Source organism: Orcinus orca, chromosome 15 (assembly GCF_937001465.1).
Source record: "Orcinus orca chromosome 15, mOrcOrc1.1, whole genome shotgun sequence".
In the NCBI taxonomy this organism is placed as follows: domain Eukaryota; kingdom Metazoa; phylum Chordata; class Mammalia; order Artiodactyla; family Delphinidae; genus Orcinus; species Orcinus orca.
The window spans coordinates 73,567,930-73,587,910 of NC_064573.1; the positions used below are offsets into that span (position 1 = coordinate 73,567,930).

The window sequence follows — 19,981 nt, forward strand, 5'->3', positions numbered from 1 at the left end:
TGGTTGTATGCACCACTAATGTAATGTAAATGTTCCAGTTTCTTCACATTCTTATCACCAACTTATGTTTGTTAGTGTTTATAATCTTGGTCATTCTGGTAGGTATGTTCGTGTTATTTCGTTATGGATTTAATTATAGCATTTTCCTGATGGCTACTGTTGTTGAATATTTTTTCATGTGTCTACTGGCTGTTCTATTGTGAAATATGGGTACAACATTCTGTTGTGTAGTATGGGTACAAATCTTTTGCCCTTTTTGTGTTGTTTAATAAATGAGATATAAGAATTTTTAAAATTATATTCTGGATACAAGTTCTTTGTCATATATATGTATTAATATTTTACTGCTGCTGTAACAAATTGCCACAAACTTAACTTAACTTAAAACAGCACTTAAAACAGCACACATTTATTACCTTACAGTTTTGGAGGTCAGAAGTCTGAAATGGTTCAGGATGTCAGCAGGACTGTGTTCCTTTTGGAGGCTCTAGGGGAGAATCCATTCCCTTGCCTTTTCAGCTTCTGAGGCTACCTGCATTCTTTGGCTTGTGGCCTCTTTTTTTTTTTTTTTTTTGCGGTACGCAGGCCTCTCACTGCTGTGGCCTCTCCCATTGCGGAGCACAGGCTCCGGACGCGCAGGCTCAGCGGTCATGGCTCACGGGCCCAGCTGCTCCGCAGCACGCGGCATTCCCCCAGACCGGGGCACGAACCCGTGTCCCCTGCATTGGCAGGCGGACTCTCAACCACTGCGCCACCAGGGAAGCCCTGATTTGTGGCCTCTTCCTCCATTTTCAAAGACAGCAGTGTAGGTAGCATCTTCCAGTGTCTCTGACTCTGACTGAGGATAATTGGTCAGATTATCCTGGGTAATCCAGGATAATCCCCCATCTCAAGATCCTTAATTTAATCAAATCTTAGAAGTCCCTTTTGCTATGTAAGGTAACATATTCATAGATTCCAGGGATTAGGACAGGACTTCTTTGGGAGGCCATTATCCTGCCTACAACATATGTATTATGAATATTTCTCTCAGTCTGTGGCTTGCATTTCAGTTTTCTTTTTTTTTTTTTTTTGGGCCGTGCCACATGGCATGTGGGATCTTAGTTCCCTGATCAGGGGTCGAACCCATGCCCCCTGCATTGGAAGCACAGAGTCTTAGCCACTGGACCGCCAGGGAAGTCCCCATCAGTTTTCTTAATGATCTTTTGAATAGTAGAAGTTTTAAATATTGATCAAGTCCAATTCACCAATTCTTTTTTTCAATGGTTAGTGCTGTTTGTTCCTAAGAAGTCTTTCCATATCCATGGAGATGAAGATTTTCTCATGTTTTCTTATTAAAGGTTATAGTTTTAGCTTTTACATTTTAGACTGTGATCCATTTGAGGTGTGTGTGTGTGTGTGTGTGTGTGTGTGTGTGTGTGTGTGTGTAAAGGGTCAAGCTTCTTTTTTTCCCTTATGGATGTCGTTGTTTCCATATCACTTGTTGAAAAGACTATCCTTGCCTCATTGAATTACCTTACAGTTTTGTCGAATTGAATTATTTTGCAGTTTTGTCGAAAATCAATTGACCATATATGTGTTGGTCTATTCTAGGCTCTATTCTGTTTATTTCATACATACGTCTATATATCATCTGGATCACTGTAGCTTTATATTAAGTCTCGACCTATATTAAGTCTTGACCTCAGATAGTGTAATAAGTCCTTCAAATGTATTCTTTTTCAAAATTGTTTTCACTATTCTGGATCCTTTGCATTTCTCTGTAAATTTTAGAATTCAATTCTCTATGACAGAAAAGCCTCCTGGGATTTGATTTGAATTGTATTTAATCTATAGATGAATTTGGAGAGAATTGACATCTTAACAATATAAAGTCTTCTATTTAATGAACGTGGTATATCTTTTTTTTTTTTTTCTGTATGTGGGCCTCTCACTGTTGTGGCCTCTCCCGTTGCGGAGCACAGGCTCCGGACGTGCAGGCTCAGCGGCCATGTCTCATGGGCCCAGCCGCTCCGCGGCATGTGGGATCCTCTCAGACCGGGGCACGAACCCGTGTCCCCTGCATCGGCAGGCGGACTCTCAACCACTGTGCCACCAGGGAAGCCCAAACAGTATATCTTTCCATTTATTTAGGTCTTTCATTTTTCTCAGAAAGATTTATATTTCTTAGTGTATAGGTTTTATACCTATTTTCTTAAATTTTTTCCTATATTTTATGTTTATGGAAATTATTGGAAATGATATTTTTAAAAATTTCATTTTCCAATTGTTTGTTTATAGTTTGTAGAGAAATAAATGATTTTTGATCCCTTGAATCCTGGGATCTTGCCTAAATCGCTTATTAATTCTAGTAGATTTTTTTAATAGATTTATTAAGATTTTCTACATACAGAGTCATGTCATCTGTGAATAAAGATAGTTTTACTTTGTTCTTTCCAGTATGTTTGCCTTTTATTTCTTTTCCTTCCCTTACTGTGTTGGCTAGAACTACCAGTTGAATATAAGTGATGAGAGCAGACATCCTTGCCTTGTTCCTGATCTTACAGAAAAAATGTTCAGTCTTTCACCATTAAGTATGATATTAACTGTTATGTTTTTTGTAGATGTCCTTTATCAGGTTGAGGAAGTTTCCTTCTGTTCCTAGTTTACTGAAAGGGAATGTGTTAAATTTTACCCAATGCTTTTTCTGCATCTATTGAACTGATGATATATTTTTTCTTCTTTATTTTGTTAATATGATGAATTAATTGATTTTCAGGCATTATACCAATCTTACATTCCTAAGATAAAACTCAGTCATGATGATTGATTTGTTTTGCTAATATTTTGTTAAGGATTTTGTGTTTTTTAACAAAAGGGATATTGGTCCATAATCCTTTCCCATAATGTCTTTGCCTTGTTTCAAGGTATCAGGGTAATAATGCTGACATCATACTATTAGTTGGGAAATGTGTCTTCCTCCTTTATTTTCTGAAACAGTTTGTGTAAGATTGCTATTTTGGAGTTTTCATTGTGGATTTTTAATGATGTAATCAATTTAAAAATAGGTATAGGTCTATTGAATTTTTATATTTCTTCTTGAGCCAGTTTTAGTAATTTGTGTCTTTAAGAAATTTGACTGTTTTTTAATTTATTGGCATAAAATTATGATAAGCCCTTATTAACCTTTTAAATCTTTGTAGGATCTGTAGAGATGGAGGTGGAAGTCTAGAAGTTGGCTTGCTGCTTCTGCAGTTAGTCCTTTAGTATGGGAGTAGGGAATTGAGTCAGTCTACTTAGGAGTTGAGCTTAGTGTGAGCTCTGTTGTTGCTATTGTTATTTTTACTGTGTCACTGGCTTGAGATTCCTCTCTTGTTACCTTGTGCTTAGGGTGGGGTTTGGGGTGCCACAGGTTTGTGTGTTTTTTTGTGTTTCTTCTCCATCTTTATCTTTAGCATTGGCTGTGTGCCTCTGCCTCAGAGGGGCTTTTGCTTCACAGTCTTTTTCTGCCACTAACAGTGGACTGCTGTTACTTATTACTTGGTGCTTGCTAGCCTGATGGAGGGTGATGGCAACGATGGGTGGAGAGGTATCTCTTTTCTGAACCAGCCTCAGTCTTGGTCAGGTCCTGTTTTCTTGGTTCTTACCATGGTTCGTTTATCCACTCATCTATTGATGGACATATACATATATATATAGCTGGTGCTTATTCTTTCCGAGATTTGTTTTATATAAGCCTTCTTTAAAAAAATTTTTTTATTGAGATGTAATTGATACATGATAAACTATACATATTTAACTTGCACAACTTATAAGTTTTGACATACACACACACTCATTAAACCATCACCACAGTCAAGGTAGTGAACATATTTGTCACCCCCCAAAATTTTACTGTGCCCCTTGAACTCCTTCCCTGCCTCTCTATTTTTCCCTTCATTGCCAGGCAGCAGTTGATCTGCTTTCTGTCATTATAGTTTGCATTTTCTGTAGATTTATATATAAAGTAGCACATCGTATGGTATTTTCTTTTGGGGGGGGTTTCTTTCACTCAGCAAAATTACGTTTAAGATTTATCCATGTTATTGCATGTATCAATAGTTCTTTCGTTTTTACTGCTGGGAAGTATTCCACTATGTGGATATACCATGGTTCGTTTATCCACTTATCTATTGATGGACATCTGGGTTGTTTTCAGTTTTTGGCTGTTAAAAATAAACGTGTTACAAACATTTTTGCACAGGTTTTTGGATGGACATTTATTTCCTTTTCTCTTTGGTAAATACCTAGAGTGGAATGGCTAGATCATGTGGTAGATGTATTTAACTTACTTAGAAACTGCCAAGTTGTTTTCCAAAGTGGTGTTCAATTTTACATTCCCATCAGCAGTGTATGAAAGTTTCAGGTCCTCCACATTCCTACTAGCATTTGGTATGGACAGTCTTTTTATTTTTTATTTATTTATGTATTTTAATTTTTTTTAATATTTATTTATTTGGTTGCGCTGGGTCTTAGTTGCAGCAGGTAGGGTTCTTAGTTGTGGCTCACGGGCTCCTTAGTTGAGGCTCGCCAGCTTCTTAGTTGTGACACGTGGGTTCCTTAGTTGAGGCAGGCAGGCTCCTTAGTTGTGGCTCGAGGGCTCCTTAGTTGCAGCTTGCTGGCTCTTTAATTGCAGCACATGGGCTCCTTAGTTGCAGCATTCATGTGGGATCTAGTTCCCTAACCAGGAATCAAACCCGGGCCCCCTGCATTGGGAGCATGGAGCCTTAACCACTGTGCCACCAGGGAAGTCCCCTGGACAGTCTTTTTAGCCATTTTAGTGACTGTGTAGCAGTATTTCATTGTGGTTTCAATTTGCATTTCCCTAATAACTAATGATGTTGAGCATCCATGGTGCTTCTTTGCTGTCTGTATATTTTCTTTGGTGACGTATCGGATCAGATCTTTTCCCCATATTTTAAATTGGATTGTTTATTTTCTTATTGCTGAATTTTACAGTTTTTTAAATATATTTTGGATATAAGTCATTTATCAGATATATGCTTTGGAAAGATTTTCTTCCAGTCTGTGGCTTATCTTTCATTCTCTTAACAGTGTCTTTTTTTTTTCTTTTTTTAAAAATTGAAGCATAGTTGATTTACGGTGTTTCAGGTGTACAGCAAAGTGATTCAGTTACACACATGCACACACACACATGTATATATACTTTTTCAGATTCTTTTCCATTATAGGTTATTTCAAGACATTGAATATAGTTCCCTGTGCTATACAATAGGTCCTTGTTGTTTATCTATTTTATATATAGTAGTGGGTATCTGTTAATCCCAAATTCCCAATTTATCTCTCCCCCACTTTCCTCTTTGATAACCATAAGTTAGTTTTCTAAGTCTGTGAGTCTGTTTCTCTTTTGTGAATGAGTTCATTTGTATCACTTTTTTAGATTCCACATATAAGTGATATCACATGATATTTGTCTTTCTCTGTCTGACTTCACTTAGTATGATAATCTCTAGGTCCATCCATGTTGCTGCAAATGGCATTACTTCATTCTTTTTTATGGCTGAGTAATATTCCAGTGTGTGTGTGTGTGTGTGTGTGTGTGTGTGTGTGTCTATCACATCGTCTTTATCCATTCCTCTATCGATGGACATTTAAGTTGTTTCCATGTCTTGCCTATTGTAAATAGTGCTACTGTGAACATTGGGTGGCATATATCTTTTCAAATTAGTGTTTTCATCTTTTCTGGATATACGCCCAGGAGTGGGATCACTGGATCATATGGTAACTCTATTTGTAGTTTTTTAAGGAGCCTACATACTATTTTCCATAGTGGCTGCACCAATTTACTTTCCCACCAACAGTGTAGGAGGGTTCCCTTTGCTCCACACCCTCTCCAGCATTTATTATTTGTAGATTTTTAAAAAATATTTATTTATTTGGTTGTGCTGGGTCTTAGTTGCAGCAGGTGGGATCCTTAGTTGTAGCTCACCAGCTCCTTAGTTGCAGCTTGCAGGCTCCTTAGTTGCAGCACTTGGGCTTTTTAGTTGCAGCAGGTGGGCTCCTTAGTTGTGGCATATGAACTCTTTGTTGCGGCATGCAAATGGGATCTAGTTCCCTGAGCAGAGATCAAACCTGGGCCCCCTGCATTGGGAGCGTGCAGTCTTAACCACGGTGCCACCAGGGAAGTCCCTATTTGTAGACTTTTTGAGGATGGCCATTCTGACTGGTGTGAGGTGGTAACAACATCTTCTGAAGAGCAAAAGATTTTAATTTTGGTGTGAAGGCCAATTTGTTAATTTTAAAAAAAAATTTTATGGACTCTGCTTTTGGTTTTCTATCCAAGAAATCTGTCTTAACTCAAGACCACAAAGATTTTATGCTACAAGTTTTATAATTTTAGGCTTTACATTTGGGTCTGTGATCCATTTTGAGTTAATTTTTGTATAATGTGTGAGGTATGGATCCAAGTTCATTTTTTAGCATTTGGATATCTAGTTGTTCCAGTACCATTTGTTGAAAAACTATCTTTACTGCATTGCTTCTGAGCCTTTGTCAAAAATCAGTCGAATGTATATGTGTGGGTTTATTTTTGGATTTTCCACTCTGTTCCATTGATCTCTTTGTCTGTCTTTACACTAATACCATACTGTTTTGATTATTGACACTTTTTAATAATTTTTGAGATAAGGTAGTTTTAGCCCTCCAACTTTGTTCTTCTTTTTCATAGTTGTTTTGGCTATTCAAATTTCTTTGCATTTCCATATGAACTTTAGAATTGGCTGTTTACTTCTACAAAAAAGCATGCTGGGATTTTGACTAGGGTTGTTTTAAACATATAGTTCAGTATGGGATCACTGACATCATAACAATATTGAGCCCTCTGACCCATAAGCCAGCTGTATTTTTGTCTTTGGTTTTGCTCAGCAATATTTGTATAGTTTTCATGTACAGGTCTTTCACATGTCTTTTTAGATTTATTCTTAATTTTTTTTTTTTTTTTTTTTGCGGTACGCGGGCCTCTCACTGTTGTGGCCTCTCCCGTTGCGGAGCACAGGCTCTGGATGCGCAGGCTCAGTGGCCATGGCTCACAGGCCCAGCCGCTCCGCGGCATGTGGGATCTTCCCAGACTGGGGCACAAACCCCTGTTCCCTGCATCGGCAGGCGGACTCTCAAACCACTGCGCCACCAGGGAAGCCCAATTCTTAAATTTTTATGCTCTCATAAGTGGTATTTTCTTTTTCAGTTTTAATTAATTCACCTTATTATTCTTGTGTGAAAACACAAGCCTTGTGCAACACAAGATGGTCAATGAATTGCTTATAGGGAGCCTTGGTGAGCACAGTCCCCTTCGAGAGGTCAGGTGTAAGATAGCTGTAGGTCTTAGAGGTGGCATCGAAGGTGGCCTTGGTAAAGTTGCCCAACGAGCCTGTGCAGCCGCTGACCAAGGGGTAACAGTTTTCAGTGCCTGCTGTCAGCAGCAGCTTTGTGGCCACGAAGACCAAGACACTAGCAGTGGATCTGGGTGCAAGGATGAAGCATACCAGCAGAGAGCTGCAGTATCCTGTCACCTTCAAGGAACTGTATGGGGTTTGCCAATCTTGTGTTTCCAGGAGTCCCATTACCCATGACAGCGGAGTGGTTGGCCAGGAGGATGGCCCTGTGGATGGCAGTGGTTACCTCCTTGGAGCACTTAACACCCAGACCCATGTGACTATTACAGTCCCTCATGGCAACAAATACCTCAAACCTGAACTGCTGGCCAGCACCATTCTGCTTTCACTGCTTTCAAAGGCATAAGGGACTCCCCTAGGGAAAAGTAACCTCAGATCGAGAGGAAGAAGAGATAAATTCTCCTTCAGGGACTTAATCTTCATGTCCTTGACCTCGGCAAACACTGATAATAAATTGCTGATTCCAAGAAAGAAAAAAGTTTTTGAAAGTATTTATGTAGAGTTTTTTCAGTTGTTGATTGTTGACTGCCAGTGACTACCCTCTTCAGCCTTCCAGCAGTCTGTCTCAAGCTGCAGGTCGCTGGTGTGATTTTCAGTAAACTGTCCCCTTTGGTGTAACTCTGACAGGTACTGGAGGCACAGAGAAGGCATCAGAAGGAGAAATCTGGCATCATACCTACCTCGCCAACACCCTACACTTATAACAAGGTAGGAGAGGAGATACTAATCTTTACCCCTTGGGTGTAGCCCCTCTTCTCCTATGAGGTGTTTGTGGCCCTCTGGGAAGGTGGCAAATTCCATTCTTATCCCTTAATATTGCTGCCCAAGAGGCTGAAAGCAGCCACATATGCAGAAGAGTGGAATTCAAGTATTTGTCTGATGAAATAAGATTCATACCAGTTTAGGTTTTGCAGCAGGAACCAAAGGCTATGGTCACCTGGAGGTTATTTATTTGGCTAGCTGTACAGTCCACTGATCACATTTAAAGATATGTTTGTCTTGCTTTTTTGAGGTGGAGGCCATTTCAGAGAATATTATTTGTCCATTTATGGTGCCATTCTTTCTAACCCCATAAAATACCCAACTTAGAACAGTGTCTAGTACACATAGCAAGTGCTCCCAAATGTTACCTGGTACTTCACAGTTCTTAATCAGTAGCCTACACATCAATCTTCTCTGTTCTAAAGTATGAGAGGTTTAGGGCCTCTTGAAACAGGTCCTAGAGGTCCTGGAGTCACTGAGTAGATCAGAAAAAAATGATGCTGCTTGGGGACTCCAGGTGATATAGATGGTAGAGAGGGAGCTGAGGATGGTAGAAAGGCAGGCCAGCTCTTCCCGGTCCCACACCTTTAGAGGGCCCCACATATTCCTAATGCATGTGCGTGCACACATGCAGGCATACATATTGAAGAACACACAGGCTTCTGTGGCACTCAGGACCCTCCACTTGCATTGGCACTGGCACTGGCACAGCATGACCAGAACGCTAAACAACTACTTTCATGATTAACACTGTTCAGTCCCCAAGTAAGAACTGCTCCACATCATCTTGATCTACTTGCAAAACTGTAGGCAGCTGTGCCCTTATATAGTGAAGGTTGGAAATGAGGGCTGTGCTGATTATAGTCAGTCAGAAACTGCTTCCTGCTTCCCAATGCAGACAGGAATTGAGTGGTAGAAGCACTTAGCTAACAGAGATATTAATTTACTTGATACGGTCTTCTCGTCATGAATACAATGGATTCTTGTGTGATACATTATTTCCCAGTACTATTTTTTTCTCCTCTTCCTGTTCCATTTTGTGAATCTAGTGGTGTTTGTGAATTAGCATGGCATTCATAAAATTTACACTCCACAGATGAGTAGTATATTGAAATAAGTTCATATTACTTTTGAATGTGTATATATGTTGGTCTAGTTATAATCTTTATATTGGCAACTAAGTGAACACTGCTACATTTACAAATAATTTTTTAAATAAAAATAATGTAAAAAGATGTAGTTAAAATTTCAAAAGTTAAATAAATACATCAACGTTAATTAAAAAGAAAAAGAGGCAGTAGGCCAGGTGACTTGCTGTGACTCCACCACCATTCAGCTGTATGATGTTGGTTGGTGCACTTAGTTTCACTCTTGACAGATGACCTTAGAGATGACAAGATCTCTGTAGTATCAGTTTCCTCATGTGAACTATTTTTTAAGATTTCTCTCCACCTCTATAATTTTATAAGTATGTTCTACAGCATGGGTCATGTCATCTATAAATGTCTACTAGTATGATGCCAAGACATGGCTGAGAGTACCTGAGACACCTCATTTTCCAGGCTTCACTCAGAGCAGCGCACAGCTGTGGTGTGAGGAGCGTGTGGCCACAGTGGCAGGTTCCCTGGGCTGCCTTTCTCAGGTGGACACTGCTTTTGTCCTGCAATTCAGGAGGACAAGCCTCTGTGTTGAAGCCTCTGAGGACCCAGTTTCCGAGGCAGGTAGAGCTACGTTTAATTAAAATAGGAGTCCTTTATTAATAAGCATGCTGTGACTACAGGCCATGAAATCACCTTAATATCTACAGACATGGTAGTTGGTGGCAGTTTTGTTTTGTTCAGAATATCTTCCCCAAGAATGGTCTTGCAAATGGACACAGTGAGTCCTTCATGGCCAAAGGATTGCTTTTAGCCTCCTGTTTTTCCCTGCAGTGCCTATCCCTAATCTTTGTCAGACTGCTTTGGGCCTTTATAAAATGACTTGTGCTGTTTTATAGAGTCAGCCCACCTGTGTCCTAGCTGCTTTGTTCCTGCACCCTCAGCCCTGCCCAGGTGGACAGAGTAAATGTTTCACAACCAGCTGGCTTATATCTACCACTTTTCTGGCTGGGGACAAAGTATCCTACATCTGTACCCAATAATCAGGTAGCAGCTTGGGCCTAAGCAGTGAGAATAAGTGACTATTTTACCCCAGACTGGCCTTGTATATATGGTGTGCACATGTGTAGGTTGGTAGCACGTAACAAATAAGGAGAGAATGGTTAATTCTCTTAAGACTTCCTGAAGCTTTTACAGTCTCTGTGAAGTGATTCTCGGAGATATCAGCCTGTGTATATCAGGGGCTGTTTCTGGGTCAGTCCTAGGGACTTTATTTTAGAGCTGTGCCTCTGCTGTGAGTGACCATGTTCTTTTTGCTTTCAGAGCTGTGACTTGTGGTCCCTAGGGGTGATTATCTACGTGATGTTGTGCGGATACCCTCCTTTTTACTCCAGACACCACAGCCGGACTATCCCAAAGGATATGCGGAGAAAGATCATGACAGGCAGTTTTGAGTTCCCAGAGGAAGAGTGGAGCCAGATCTCAGAGATGGCCAAAGATGTTGTGAGGAAGTGAGTCCCCAGGCCACTGCGGGGGGAGGCCAGGGAGGCCTTAGAAGTGGTGGAACACAAAGGAATGTTGGGTAAAGGAAAGTCCCAGGCACACTCCTTCTCATTTTAGCATCACAGAAAATTTTCCCTGGAGCCTGAGATGAGAGTTCTCAGTGTCCACACCTTGGTGAAATTGGAGCTTTGCTCCCTCCTGTTGCACTCCTAGAATTTGTCCTTAGGGTTGAATCCAGGTCCCTTGGTAGCCATTGTATCTGTGAGCATTAATTTAGGACCTTAAATGGTAACCCCCCTGGTGTACCCTTCCTGCACGGAGGTTGGTCATTTGGGACAGACATGATTCCAGGAACTGAACTGGGGTGCTAAAATGACCATGATGCTTTTGGCTTTTCATTCCTTAGCTGCTGTGGGAGTGTGTGATTGGTTGTGCAGGGCCTGGACCCCACCTCCTGCCCTTCCTACTGCTAGTTGGTTGCTCTGGTGTATATTAAGATGGAAAGATGTAGAAGAATTAGGGGTAGTGAATGGATGATGGAGACTTGACATTCAGAGTCCTTTGGAGAAATTAGCTAGAGCACTAAGAAAGAAGTCAGACCTAAATATGAGGTGTCTTTGCTTTTTCTACCCACCTGTGTCAGAGGCTTAGCTGACTGGAACTTGGATGCTGTTCTGGTATCCTACTGCTTGTTCTTCACTGAGTAACTTTTCCTCTTTTGGTTTCAGTTTCTTCATCTGTAATGCGATAAAGATAAGCATTAAAAGGGCAGTACCTGGGAACTGTCTCCTAACAGTACAGCTGTTTCTGTATGGAGATTACTCTCTTTCAGAAGTGAGCTTGTTCTGTTGGTGTTAGGTGTTTATGTATTCAAAAAGGGACTAGTTTCTAAAATATACAGGTGAAAGTTTTTTAGGAGGGTGGAGGCAATGTTTAAATCATCATTTGTCTTCCTATGCTCTTTCCCTGCTGTATTCTCAGTTACTTAACCAAAATATCAGTATCCTCTAATTGGTTCTTTGGAGTTCTGTAGAATATATTTCCTCTCCCTAGAGCAACATTGATTATCTTCTTTCAGCATTGAGATTCTTTTCTAAATAATCCTTTCTTTAGAATCTGTGTTTGTTCACAATGATCCAAAAGGTTACAGAGAACATGAAAGAGCAAGTAGGCATGTTGTCCTGACTCTGATGTTTGGAATGGGAGGCTATGTATTTGGAAGAAGGTGCTGTAAGAGGCCCAGGGAATATGCTGGGGTGAGCTAGGAATTGCATTAGGATAAATGTACAAGATGTAAAGAACTATGGTCAAAAAGCCGATGGTACAGAACAATACATTAGGCTTAGAAGGAAATGCCATCCCCTTCTCAGAGATTAGATTTTTAGCTTTTTGTTGTTGTTTTGTGTGGTTTTTTTTTTTTTTTTTTTTTTTTTTGCGGTACGCAGGCCTCTCACTGTTGTGGCCTCTCCCGTTGCGGAGCAGTAGGCTCCGGACGCGCAGGCTCAGCGGCCATGGCTCACAGGCGCAGCCGCTCCACGGCATGTGGGATCTTCCCGGACCTGGGCACGAACCCGTGTCCCCTGCATTGGCAGGCGGACTCTCAACCACTGTGCCACCAGGGAAGCCCTAGATTTTTAGCTTTTGAATGTCTTTGGAATAAAGGGTTCATGTCCTGCCAAATGGTGACAAGAGTTTTATCACAAGTAGCAACCTGGATTTTCAGAACCGTATGACCCCTCAATTTTACAGTCACTGTTAGCCAAAAGAGCACTTTGAGTCCCTTTCGGAAATTATAGCCCACTGTCCTAGAAACATTAGTCTGGGGATTCAGTGTCTCAGAAACTGTAAGCCATATGTAAGATTACTTTACTGAACCTAGAACTCAGTCTGAGGTATCACTGGACTAAGCCTTTTCCTACCATTCTTATCTCAATTTATTTAGTATAGAAAGAACTGCGTAAGGACAGAGTGCCCTCACAACTAACGGTTAGGGACGAGAGCCCCACCTCTGTCCTGCAAATAGAAAGCCTAGGCTTGTAAGAGTTGGTGGAAAGTCAGAAGCTGGAGCTGGTTAGAGCCAGACCCAGGAACTTCCCGGCCTCTGGAAGCAACTGCATGGCAGCCCTGTTGGCCTTTTCTCCACAGGCTCTTGAAGGTCAAACCAGAGGAAAGACTTACCATCGAGGGAGTGTTGGATCACCCCTGGCTCAACTCAACTGAGGCCCTGGATAATGTGCTACCCTCTGCTCAACTGATGATGGATAAGGTTTTGAATGATGCTTATTTTGTTGGCCGAAAAGGCTGTGTTGGGAAGGAATGCTGAGGCTTGACTCAATGAGGGGTTAAAGGCAAAACAATGCAGAGCACACAGTCTTTCCCAGAGAAATATCTCTGGTCTTCCAAAGATCAGGATTGGAAATAAAGAGATTATTTCCGTAAAAGACCAGATCAAGGCCTGGTAAATACACTAAGGGAACACTCAAAGGACTATCCTTCATATTTGTGCTATGGGGTTGGGGGCCCAGAGCAGTATCAGACACCGTTCTTTTGCCCAAGGAGTTTAAACAAGACTGGTTGGAAAGACCAATAAACACAAAACAAAGAGGGAACATTTTCAGACATCAGAGCTTTTGCATGCTAAATTTTCTGTGAATGCTATGGAAATTCAGAAAAAGAGAACATTTTTGAAGGGCTGTAATTAGGGAAGGGTTCCCAAAGAGAAGGCAAAAACCATCACAATTATTAACTATTGTGTGGCATTTTTTAACCCCTTTACATGTTTAACCCCTTTACATGTAATGAAGCCTGACTTCATTGATGGGAAGTTGGTAAAATGGGTGTGGCAGACCTGGCTTTGAAAGTAGACAGAGGGGTTTAAGTCTTAGTAGGACATAACTGAGAGGCTATTGTAGATTTTTGAGAAGAGATTTGCCACAGGGAAGGTGTTTAGGGATGGTTAGTCAGACTTGCAGACTTCCCAACCTAATACTTTTACAATAATCTAGAAGCTGAGAAGCTGCTCTAGGAGCAGAGAAGTAGAGATGAATGAATAGGCTCAATATTTTTGAAGACAAATTTCTACAATTTTTGGTGACTTACTAGATATAAGGGGACAGTGGGTGGCATATCTGGTGACACCATTGACAGAGGGAAATCAGGAATGAGGCTGGTTTTGGGTGAAGGGAAGTCTCTTAGGTTTTAGATATTGTTTAAGGTGGTAGATGGATGTGTGGTGTGGAATCAGAATGTGGCTGAGAGGGAAAGGCAGTGACACAGACTTGAATGTTACTGACTTAGAAGGGATGGAGTTGAAATGTAAGCGAATCAGAAAAAAGAATGCTAAGACCTCCCTTAGTTTAGCTGGAGTATGAGAGAGAAAGGAGAGCTAGAAGGAACAGAGTTTTCTGCTATCTCTGATTTATGTGCAGTTGTCTTCCTGGTTTAAATGTGCCCAGTAGTCCAGAAATGGTTTGTTTGGTCAGTCCAAAATACAAAAGGATTACTTATACCCTCTGGTTGTCAGCAATTGAGTGTTACATTGTGGCTTTCCTCAAGATCTTGAAATGGAGAAATAAGATTGCCTTCTGGAGTTACTTTAAGATTAGTGTATAATGAAGCCAAGTATGGATATGCATAATCTTCTTAATGAGGAGGAGTAGCTCCTGGGCCTATAAGATGGAACTGCAATGTGACAGTGTATTCCCATTTTTAAAGAAATGATGTGGTCAAGATGCAGGCTGGTCAACTTTGGAAGTGTAGAAAAAATGTCCACATATGCAGAAGCTGAATAGTGTCCATCTAAGCTGTGCCTAAGAGATGGAGCCTGAGCTCACAACCTTGAGGTGTTCCCATCTTTTTGGTCGGGCTATCACGGATAAGGAAATAGATTCAAGGGTCTGGGGGTGTGTAGCCAGGGCCAGTTAGTATAGTTCTCTTAAATGAGTTCAAACTCTTCCTGATCTAATTGCATGCTTACCAAGGAACTATTTTTGTAAATTGTCAAATTTTGTTGTTGAAATTCAAACAACACGGAGGTATATAAAATAAAAAGCAAAAGTTCCCTTTCATTACCCTGCCTTAGTCTCACCCCTCAGAGGTGAGGTGACCTATGGCTTGATGTATTCTTCCTGATCTTTTTCTGGGGAGACACACACACACTCACAGAGTTTGTCTTTTTTTTTAAATACAGAAGTGGGATCGTCTCATTCTTACAAAGCCTTTTCTGATTATTTGCCTTCCCTTATTGGTCTGCCCGTAGTAAGAGAACGCACTGGTCATAAAGACAGACTTGAAGAGTGCTAGACCTTATGACAGTTATTTCTCATTGTAAATTAATTGACTGGCTTATAGATCAGTTTGTGAGGGTCTACTATGCTCACCAGGTGAAATGCTTGGGGTTCTGAGCCATCAGGGCTAAGGTGACTGTCTACACCATGGGGGCAGGGAGTAAATGCCAGTCAGGGAGGCTTCTCAGGTGGCAGCCTGCTAGCTTTTCCCCTGATGTACATGTATGACTCTCTTTACACTTGCCCTTGCCAGTGACTATGAGTATGAGCCTTGTTAGTATTTCTTACTTGCATTTCTGTCAGCCCACAGGAAAGAAGGGCTAGCTGTTGGCCTGGTATTCCCTGGGCCCTGCTGATCCATGGGGAAGAGTCCTCTGCCTTATCAAAATTTGTATACTGCCAGCATAAGAATGAAATTGCCACCTTAGTTCTTTGTGATTCTCCTTCCCACTGTCTTAGATTGGCTTTTTAGGTGCCCAGAATGTGAAAAACTGATGGCAGTGTTTGCATTCAGGCGGTGGTTGCAGGAATCCAACAGGCCCATGCAGAACAGTTGGCCAACATGCGAATCCAGGACCTGAAAGTCAGCCTCAAACCCCTGCACTCTGTGAACAACCCCATTCTAAGGAAGAGGAAATTACTCGGGTAACTGAGCTTATTTCTTCAGTTCTCCCTCATGGCTGGTGTGGTTGAGTACAGGGTTCTGAAAGGTCAGCCAGGGGTCTGCCCTTTTTTGTCTCTTAAGAGGGTGGAAAGGATATGTTCTTTAAATAGCATCAGAAGTTGGAGATACTCTATAGTTACTTATTTATCTGAAAAATCTGTTCCTTATGTTTAGCATTAACATCTGTTAAGAGTTGGGTTTTGGGGTCTCACCTTGTTATTACCTCTCTCCCAAACTTCTAAAGCACCAAGCCAAAGGATGGTGTTTATATCCACGACCGTGAGAATGGAGCCGAGGATTCAAATGTTGCCTTGGAAAAGCTCCGAGATGTGATTGCTCAGTGTATTCTCCCCCAGGCTGGTAAAGGTCACACCATTTATGAATGCTCTGTGCGTGTCTGTGTGTGTGCACGTGCACATGACTAAAGGAGTGGTTTAATTTGAAGTTGTCTGTTTCATCTTTGTGTTATAAGAAAATAAGTACATTATATAGTTTGTGCCCACTGAAAAGAATGGACAGTGGGAACTCAGAAATGTGAGGCTCTGGCCCACCTTTGGTTTCCTGTAAAATTTCTAGTTTCGGTGTAATTGCCAGCGTCAGACACAGCACGTAATTTTGTATTTTCCTAGTTTGTTAATGAGATTACAGGATAGAGGATGGAAAATGGAAAATGTGAACAGGGTCAGGATTAGGTTGGGAAGGTCAGGAGCGTTGGGAAATACCATATCCAGAACCCTTAGAGTACAAGGCTGTCATTAACTTGTGAATATAAAGAGACGATCTCCCAAGTTCAGAAGTGGCCCTGGCTGCTACTTGTATCATGGGCAGGGTGGGACTTAAACAGAAGTCCTTTCGAGTGAGAGCTCTCTTTCAGTATGTTCTCTTTCCACCTAATGGGGTATGATGGGCTTTTCTCAGCAGATGAATGAGATGCTTCAAGTAGTAGGCCAGGAAACTGTTGAGTTGACCAGTCTTCCTAGATTCCTTGGCTTTTAAGGGAACTTACTAGTGTGCCTCAGGTAGTCTTCCAAAGTAAGAAATGAGCTTAGGAGAAAGAAGGTAGCCCACTCAGCCTTATTCTCCCTCTCGCTCATGGTCTCTTAAGTTAACCAGGTGCTTTTGCTCAGCAATAGTCTGACATCCTGTGGGATGCCTATTTCCCATCCCCCAGTGCTAAGACTCCGGGGGCATCAGGGAATTTGTGTGAGGTGGTCAGAGCAGGAAGAGTTGAGAAACCAGAAGCGGTCTACATCAGTGGTCCCCAACCTTTTTGGCATCAGGGACTGGTTTCGTGGAAGACAATTTTTCCATGGACTGGGGGCGGGGGTGGCGGGGGTGGTTTCAGGATGATTCAAGTGCATTACGTTTATTGTGTGCTTTATTTCTATTATTATTACATTGTAATATATAATGAAATAATTATACAACTCACCATAATGCTGACAGGAGGCAGAGCTCAGGTGGTAATGTGAGCGATGGGGAGTGGCTGTAAATACAGATGAAGCTTCCCTCGCTTGTCCACCGCTCACCTCCTGCTGTGTGGCCCAGTGGTTGGGACCCCTGCTCTACATGTAATGTAGGGACTAGAAGTAATGATAGTCTGGTAAAGCTTGCACCTTTAATCATCACTTCTCAATAAGTTGGACATCATGTCCTTCCATCTCTGACACTAAAATCCCATGATGCTGCAGGAAAATGCAACTTCTTCTTCATCTTTATCAACAGGAGAGAATGAAGATGAAAAGCTGAATGAAGTAGTTCAGGAAGCTTGGAAGTATAACCGGGAATGCAAACTCCTAAGAGATACTCTGCAAAGCTTCAGCTGGAATGGTAGGAGTCTTAATTATGCCTTTCCCCAGGAATGCAGAGAAGTAATTGTGTTTAGAATATGTAGGATCTCTGGGGGCTGAGCTGGGACTGTTTTCAGGTAAAGTAGGGCTGGCGAGTGAGTGGAATACTGTGGGACAGGGGGTTAGCCCTACAGTAACTGCCCAGGCGTATCTGGACATCTGGCCCTTTCGCTTGTTTTCCAGAGTTCAGATGAATTATGTGTCGCAGATTCATTGCTGCAGAGCCCCCGTCACATACCACTTGGGCAAAAAAACAGTCAGATCTCAGAACTCCTTCCAGATACCTGAACTGTTCACTGGGTCATTAAGGAGCAGTATACTCTGAAGGGGAGAAAGAGGGCAAAGTACCACAGAGTCCGCCCTGCTGATCTGCTTAGCTTAGAGAAGACCTGTTTCACTGAAGAGTAGAGAGTGCCAAATCTGCTGCTCTTTGAATTTTTTTCCCCACAGGCAAACAAGGTACAGGTGTGTTTTTTGAGCTGCTTTTGTATTGTCTTTCTACTTTAGCAGACTAAACTAGACTTAAGGTCTAGGATGCTCAGGGAAGGAAGCAAACTCATTGCCTAGCTTGATTCTTGGACATGAGAAATCCAAAGTGCTAGCCTGGCCATTCCCATACTTGGAGGAGATTAGCTTCCCTAGGATTTTTTTTATTTTTTAAGATTTTGAAATATCAATACAGAAAAGTGATCACATTTGAGGTATGCACGTCCGATGAATTTTCACAAAGTGAACACTCCCATGTAACAAGCACCTAGAACATGTAGTGGAGCATGTGCCCTCTTTTAACTGCTACCTCCCTCCTCACAAGGGTAATTATGATCCCAGTTTCTAGCAGTGTATATTAGTTTTGCCTGGTTTTATATTTTATGTAAGTGGAGTCAGAGAAGTCTATGTTCTTTTGTGTCTGGCTTCTTTTAGTCAAGATTATATTTGTGAGATTCAACCATATTGTTGTGTGTAGCAGCAATTCATTCTCATATATATGTATGTAAATATATATATATTCTCTCTCTATATATTTTTCTCCATATATATATACACATATATATTTTTGTATTTATATTTATTCATTCTGCTGTTGAACGGACATATGGGTTGTTTCCAGGTTTTGGTAATTAAGGAAAGCACTGCTATAAACACTCTTGTGTACATCTTTTATGAATATTTTAATGAACTCATTTCTCTTATGTATCTAGGATTGGAGTTGCTGGTTCATGGGGATATTCATCTGTTTAGCTTCAGTAGGTACTGCCACCAGTTTTCCAAAGTGGTTGTACCACTTTACACTTCCACTAGCAGTGTTTGAGGGTTCTAGTTATTCTATATCCACACCAACCCTTGCTATTGTCTTTTTCATTTTAGTCATTCTGATTAATAAGTACTACTGGTATTGCGTGTCATTTTACTTTGCCTTTCCCTGATGACTATGAGCTTAAGCACGTTTTAATGTTTATTGGCCATTTAGATTTTGTTAAGTGCCTATTCTTTTGCCCATTTTTCTGTTGAGTTGTATCTCTCTTATAGATGTGTAGGAGTTCTTTATATAGTCCGGATATGAGTTCTGTTGTCGACATACATATCACAAAGAACTTCTCCCTCTTTGTGGTTTCTTGCTGTGCTGTTGTACTGAACATTGGATTTTTACGGCCAGGTTAATAAGCTGCTCAGTTCTACTTGAAAAATGGGGGAATTGAACTGCTTTTGATCAGTGTTGGTGATGGTTCTTCCATGGTGAGGGTGAATTTGACACTGGTGAGATGTACCATATTGGGTCCCTGTCAAGAATCTTATCACCTCCCAAACAGTTTGGAGACTGACCTTTTTCTTTTTTGGGTTTCAGGTCGTGGATTCACAGATAAAGTAGATCGACTAAAACTGGCAGAAATTGTGAAGCAAGTGATAGAAGAGCAAACCACATCCCACGAATCCCAATAATGACAGCTTCAGACTTTGTTTTTTAACAAGTTGAAAATTTATTCATTAATGTATAAAGTAATTTGTATGTAAATTAATAAATCATAATTTCATTTCCACATTGCTTAAAGATGCTGTATAAATTTAGATACAGGATTTACTAATAGTATAGTTCATTTGTTTTTAAGAAAAGCTCAGTTCCTAATATATTATTACTTTAGGATTGTTTAGTCATATATGGTAAAGCTGACAGATGGTATTGTCAAGCAAGATTGTTTTATTTGTAATAAAGTATACAAAAACCATTTGCCAGTGGTAGGCAAAGGACCAACTATACTGACCTTAGTAAACAGTTGAATCAAGTACTGTGGAATCTGGTTTCAATTGCCCTGTGTATTTTACTTTCTGCACTATCAGTGGATTAGCTCTGGTGCCAAGAAATTTTTGTGGATCCATGTTGCAGACTGCTTGC

At 41.0% G+C, this 19,981-nt stretch overlaps 2 protein-coding genes and 1 pseudogene across 13 annotated transcripts in view; 1 reads left to right on the forward strand and 2 right to left on the reverse strand.

Moving 5' to 3' along the window:
* Window positions 1-19,871, forward strand: part of MAPKAPK5 (MAPK activated protein kinase 5) — a 37,486-nt gene extending 17,615 nt beyond the window's left edge. For 4 of the 12 annotated variants that reach the window (XM_049698628.1, XM_049698636.1, XM_049698631.1 and 1 more), the window contains 7 exons: window positions 8,058-8,138; window positions 10,613-10,800; window positions 12,938-13,058; window positions 15,593-15,723; window positions 15,987-16,108; window positions 17,468-17,572; window positions 18,792-19,871. In XM_049698628.1, the coding sequence (XP_049554585.1) occupies window positions 8,058-8,138; window positions 10,613-10,800; window positions 12,938-13,058; window positions 15,593-15,723; window positions 15,987-16,108; window positions 17,468-17,572; window positions 18,792-18,901 (858 nt within the window). In that variant the 3' untranslated portion in view covers window positions 18,902-19,871. The remainder of the gene's footprint in view (window positions 1-8,057; window positions 8,139-10,612; window positions 10,801-12,937; window positions 13,059-15,592; window positions 15,724-15,986; window positions 16,109-17,467; window positions 17,573-18,791) is intronic. The other 8 variants (XM_049698627.1, XM_049698633.1, XM_049698629.1 and 5 more) reach the window with 5 other exon arrangements.
* On the reverse strand, window positions 7,228-7,755 carry LOC105748614 (40S ribosomal protein S2-like; annotated as a pseudogene).
* TMEM116 (transmembrane protein 116) overlaps window positions 7,906-19,981 on the reverse strand; it is a 131,571-nt gene continuing 119,495 nt past the window's right edge. Inside the window, exons 11-12 of the mRNA XM_033408699.2 lie at window positions 11,427-11,529; window positions 7,906-8,060 (exon numbers count right to left, since the gene is read on the reverse strand). Of these exons, the coding sequence (XP_033264590.1) occupies window positions 11,440-11,529 (90 nt within the window). The 3' untranslated portion in view covers window positions 7,906-8,060; window positions 11,427-11,439. The remainder of the gene's footprint in view (window positions 8,061-11,426; window positions 11,530-19,981) is intronic.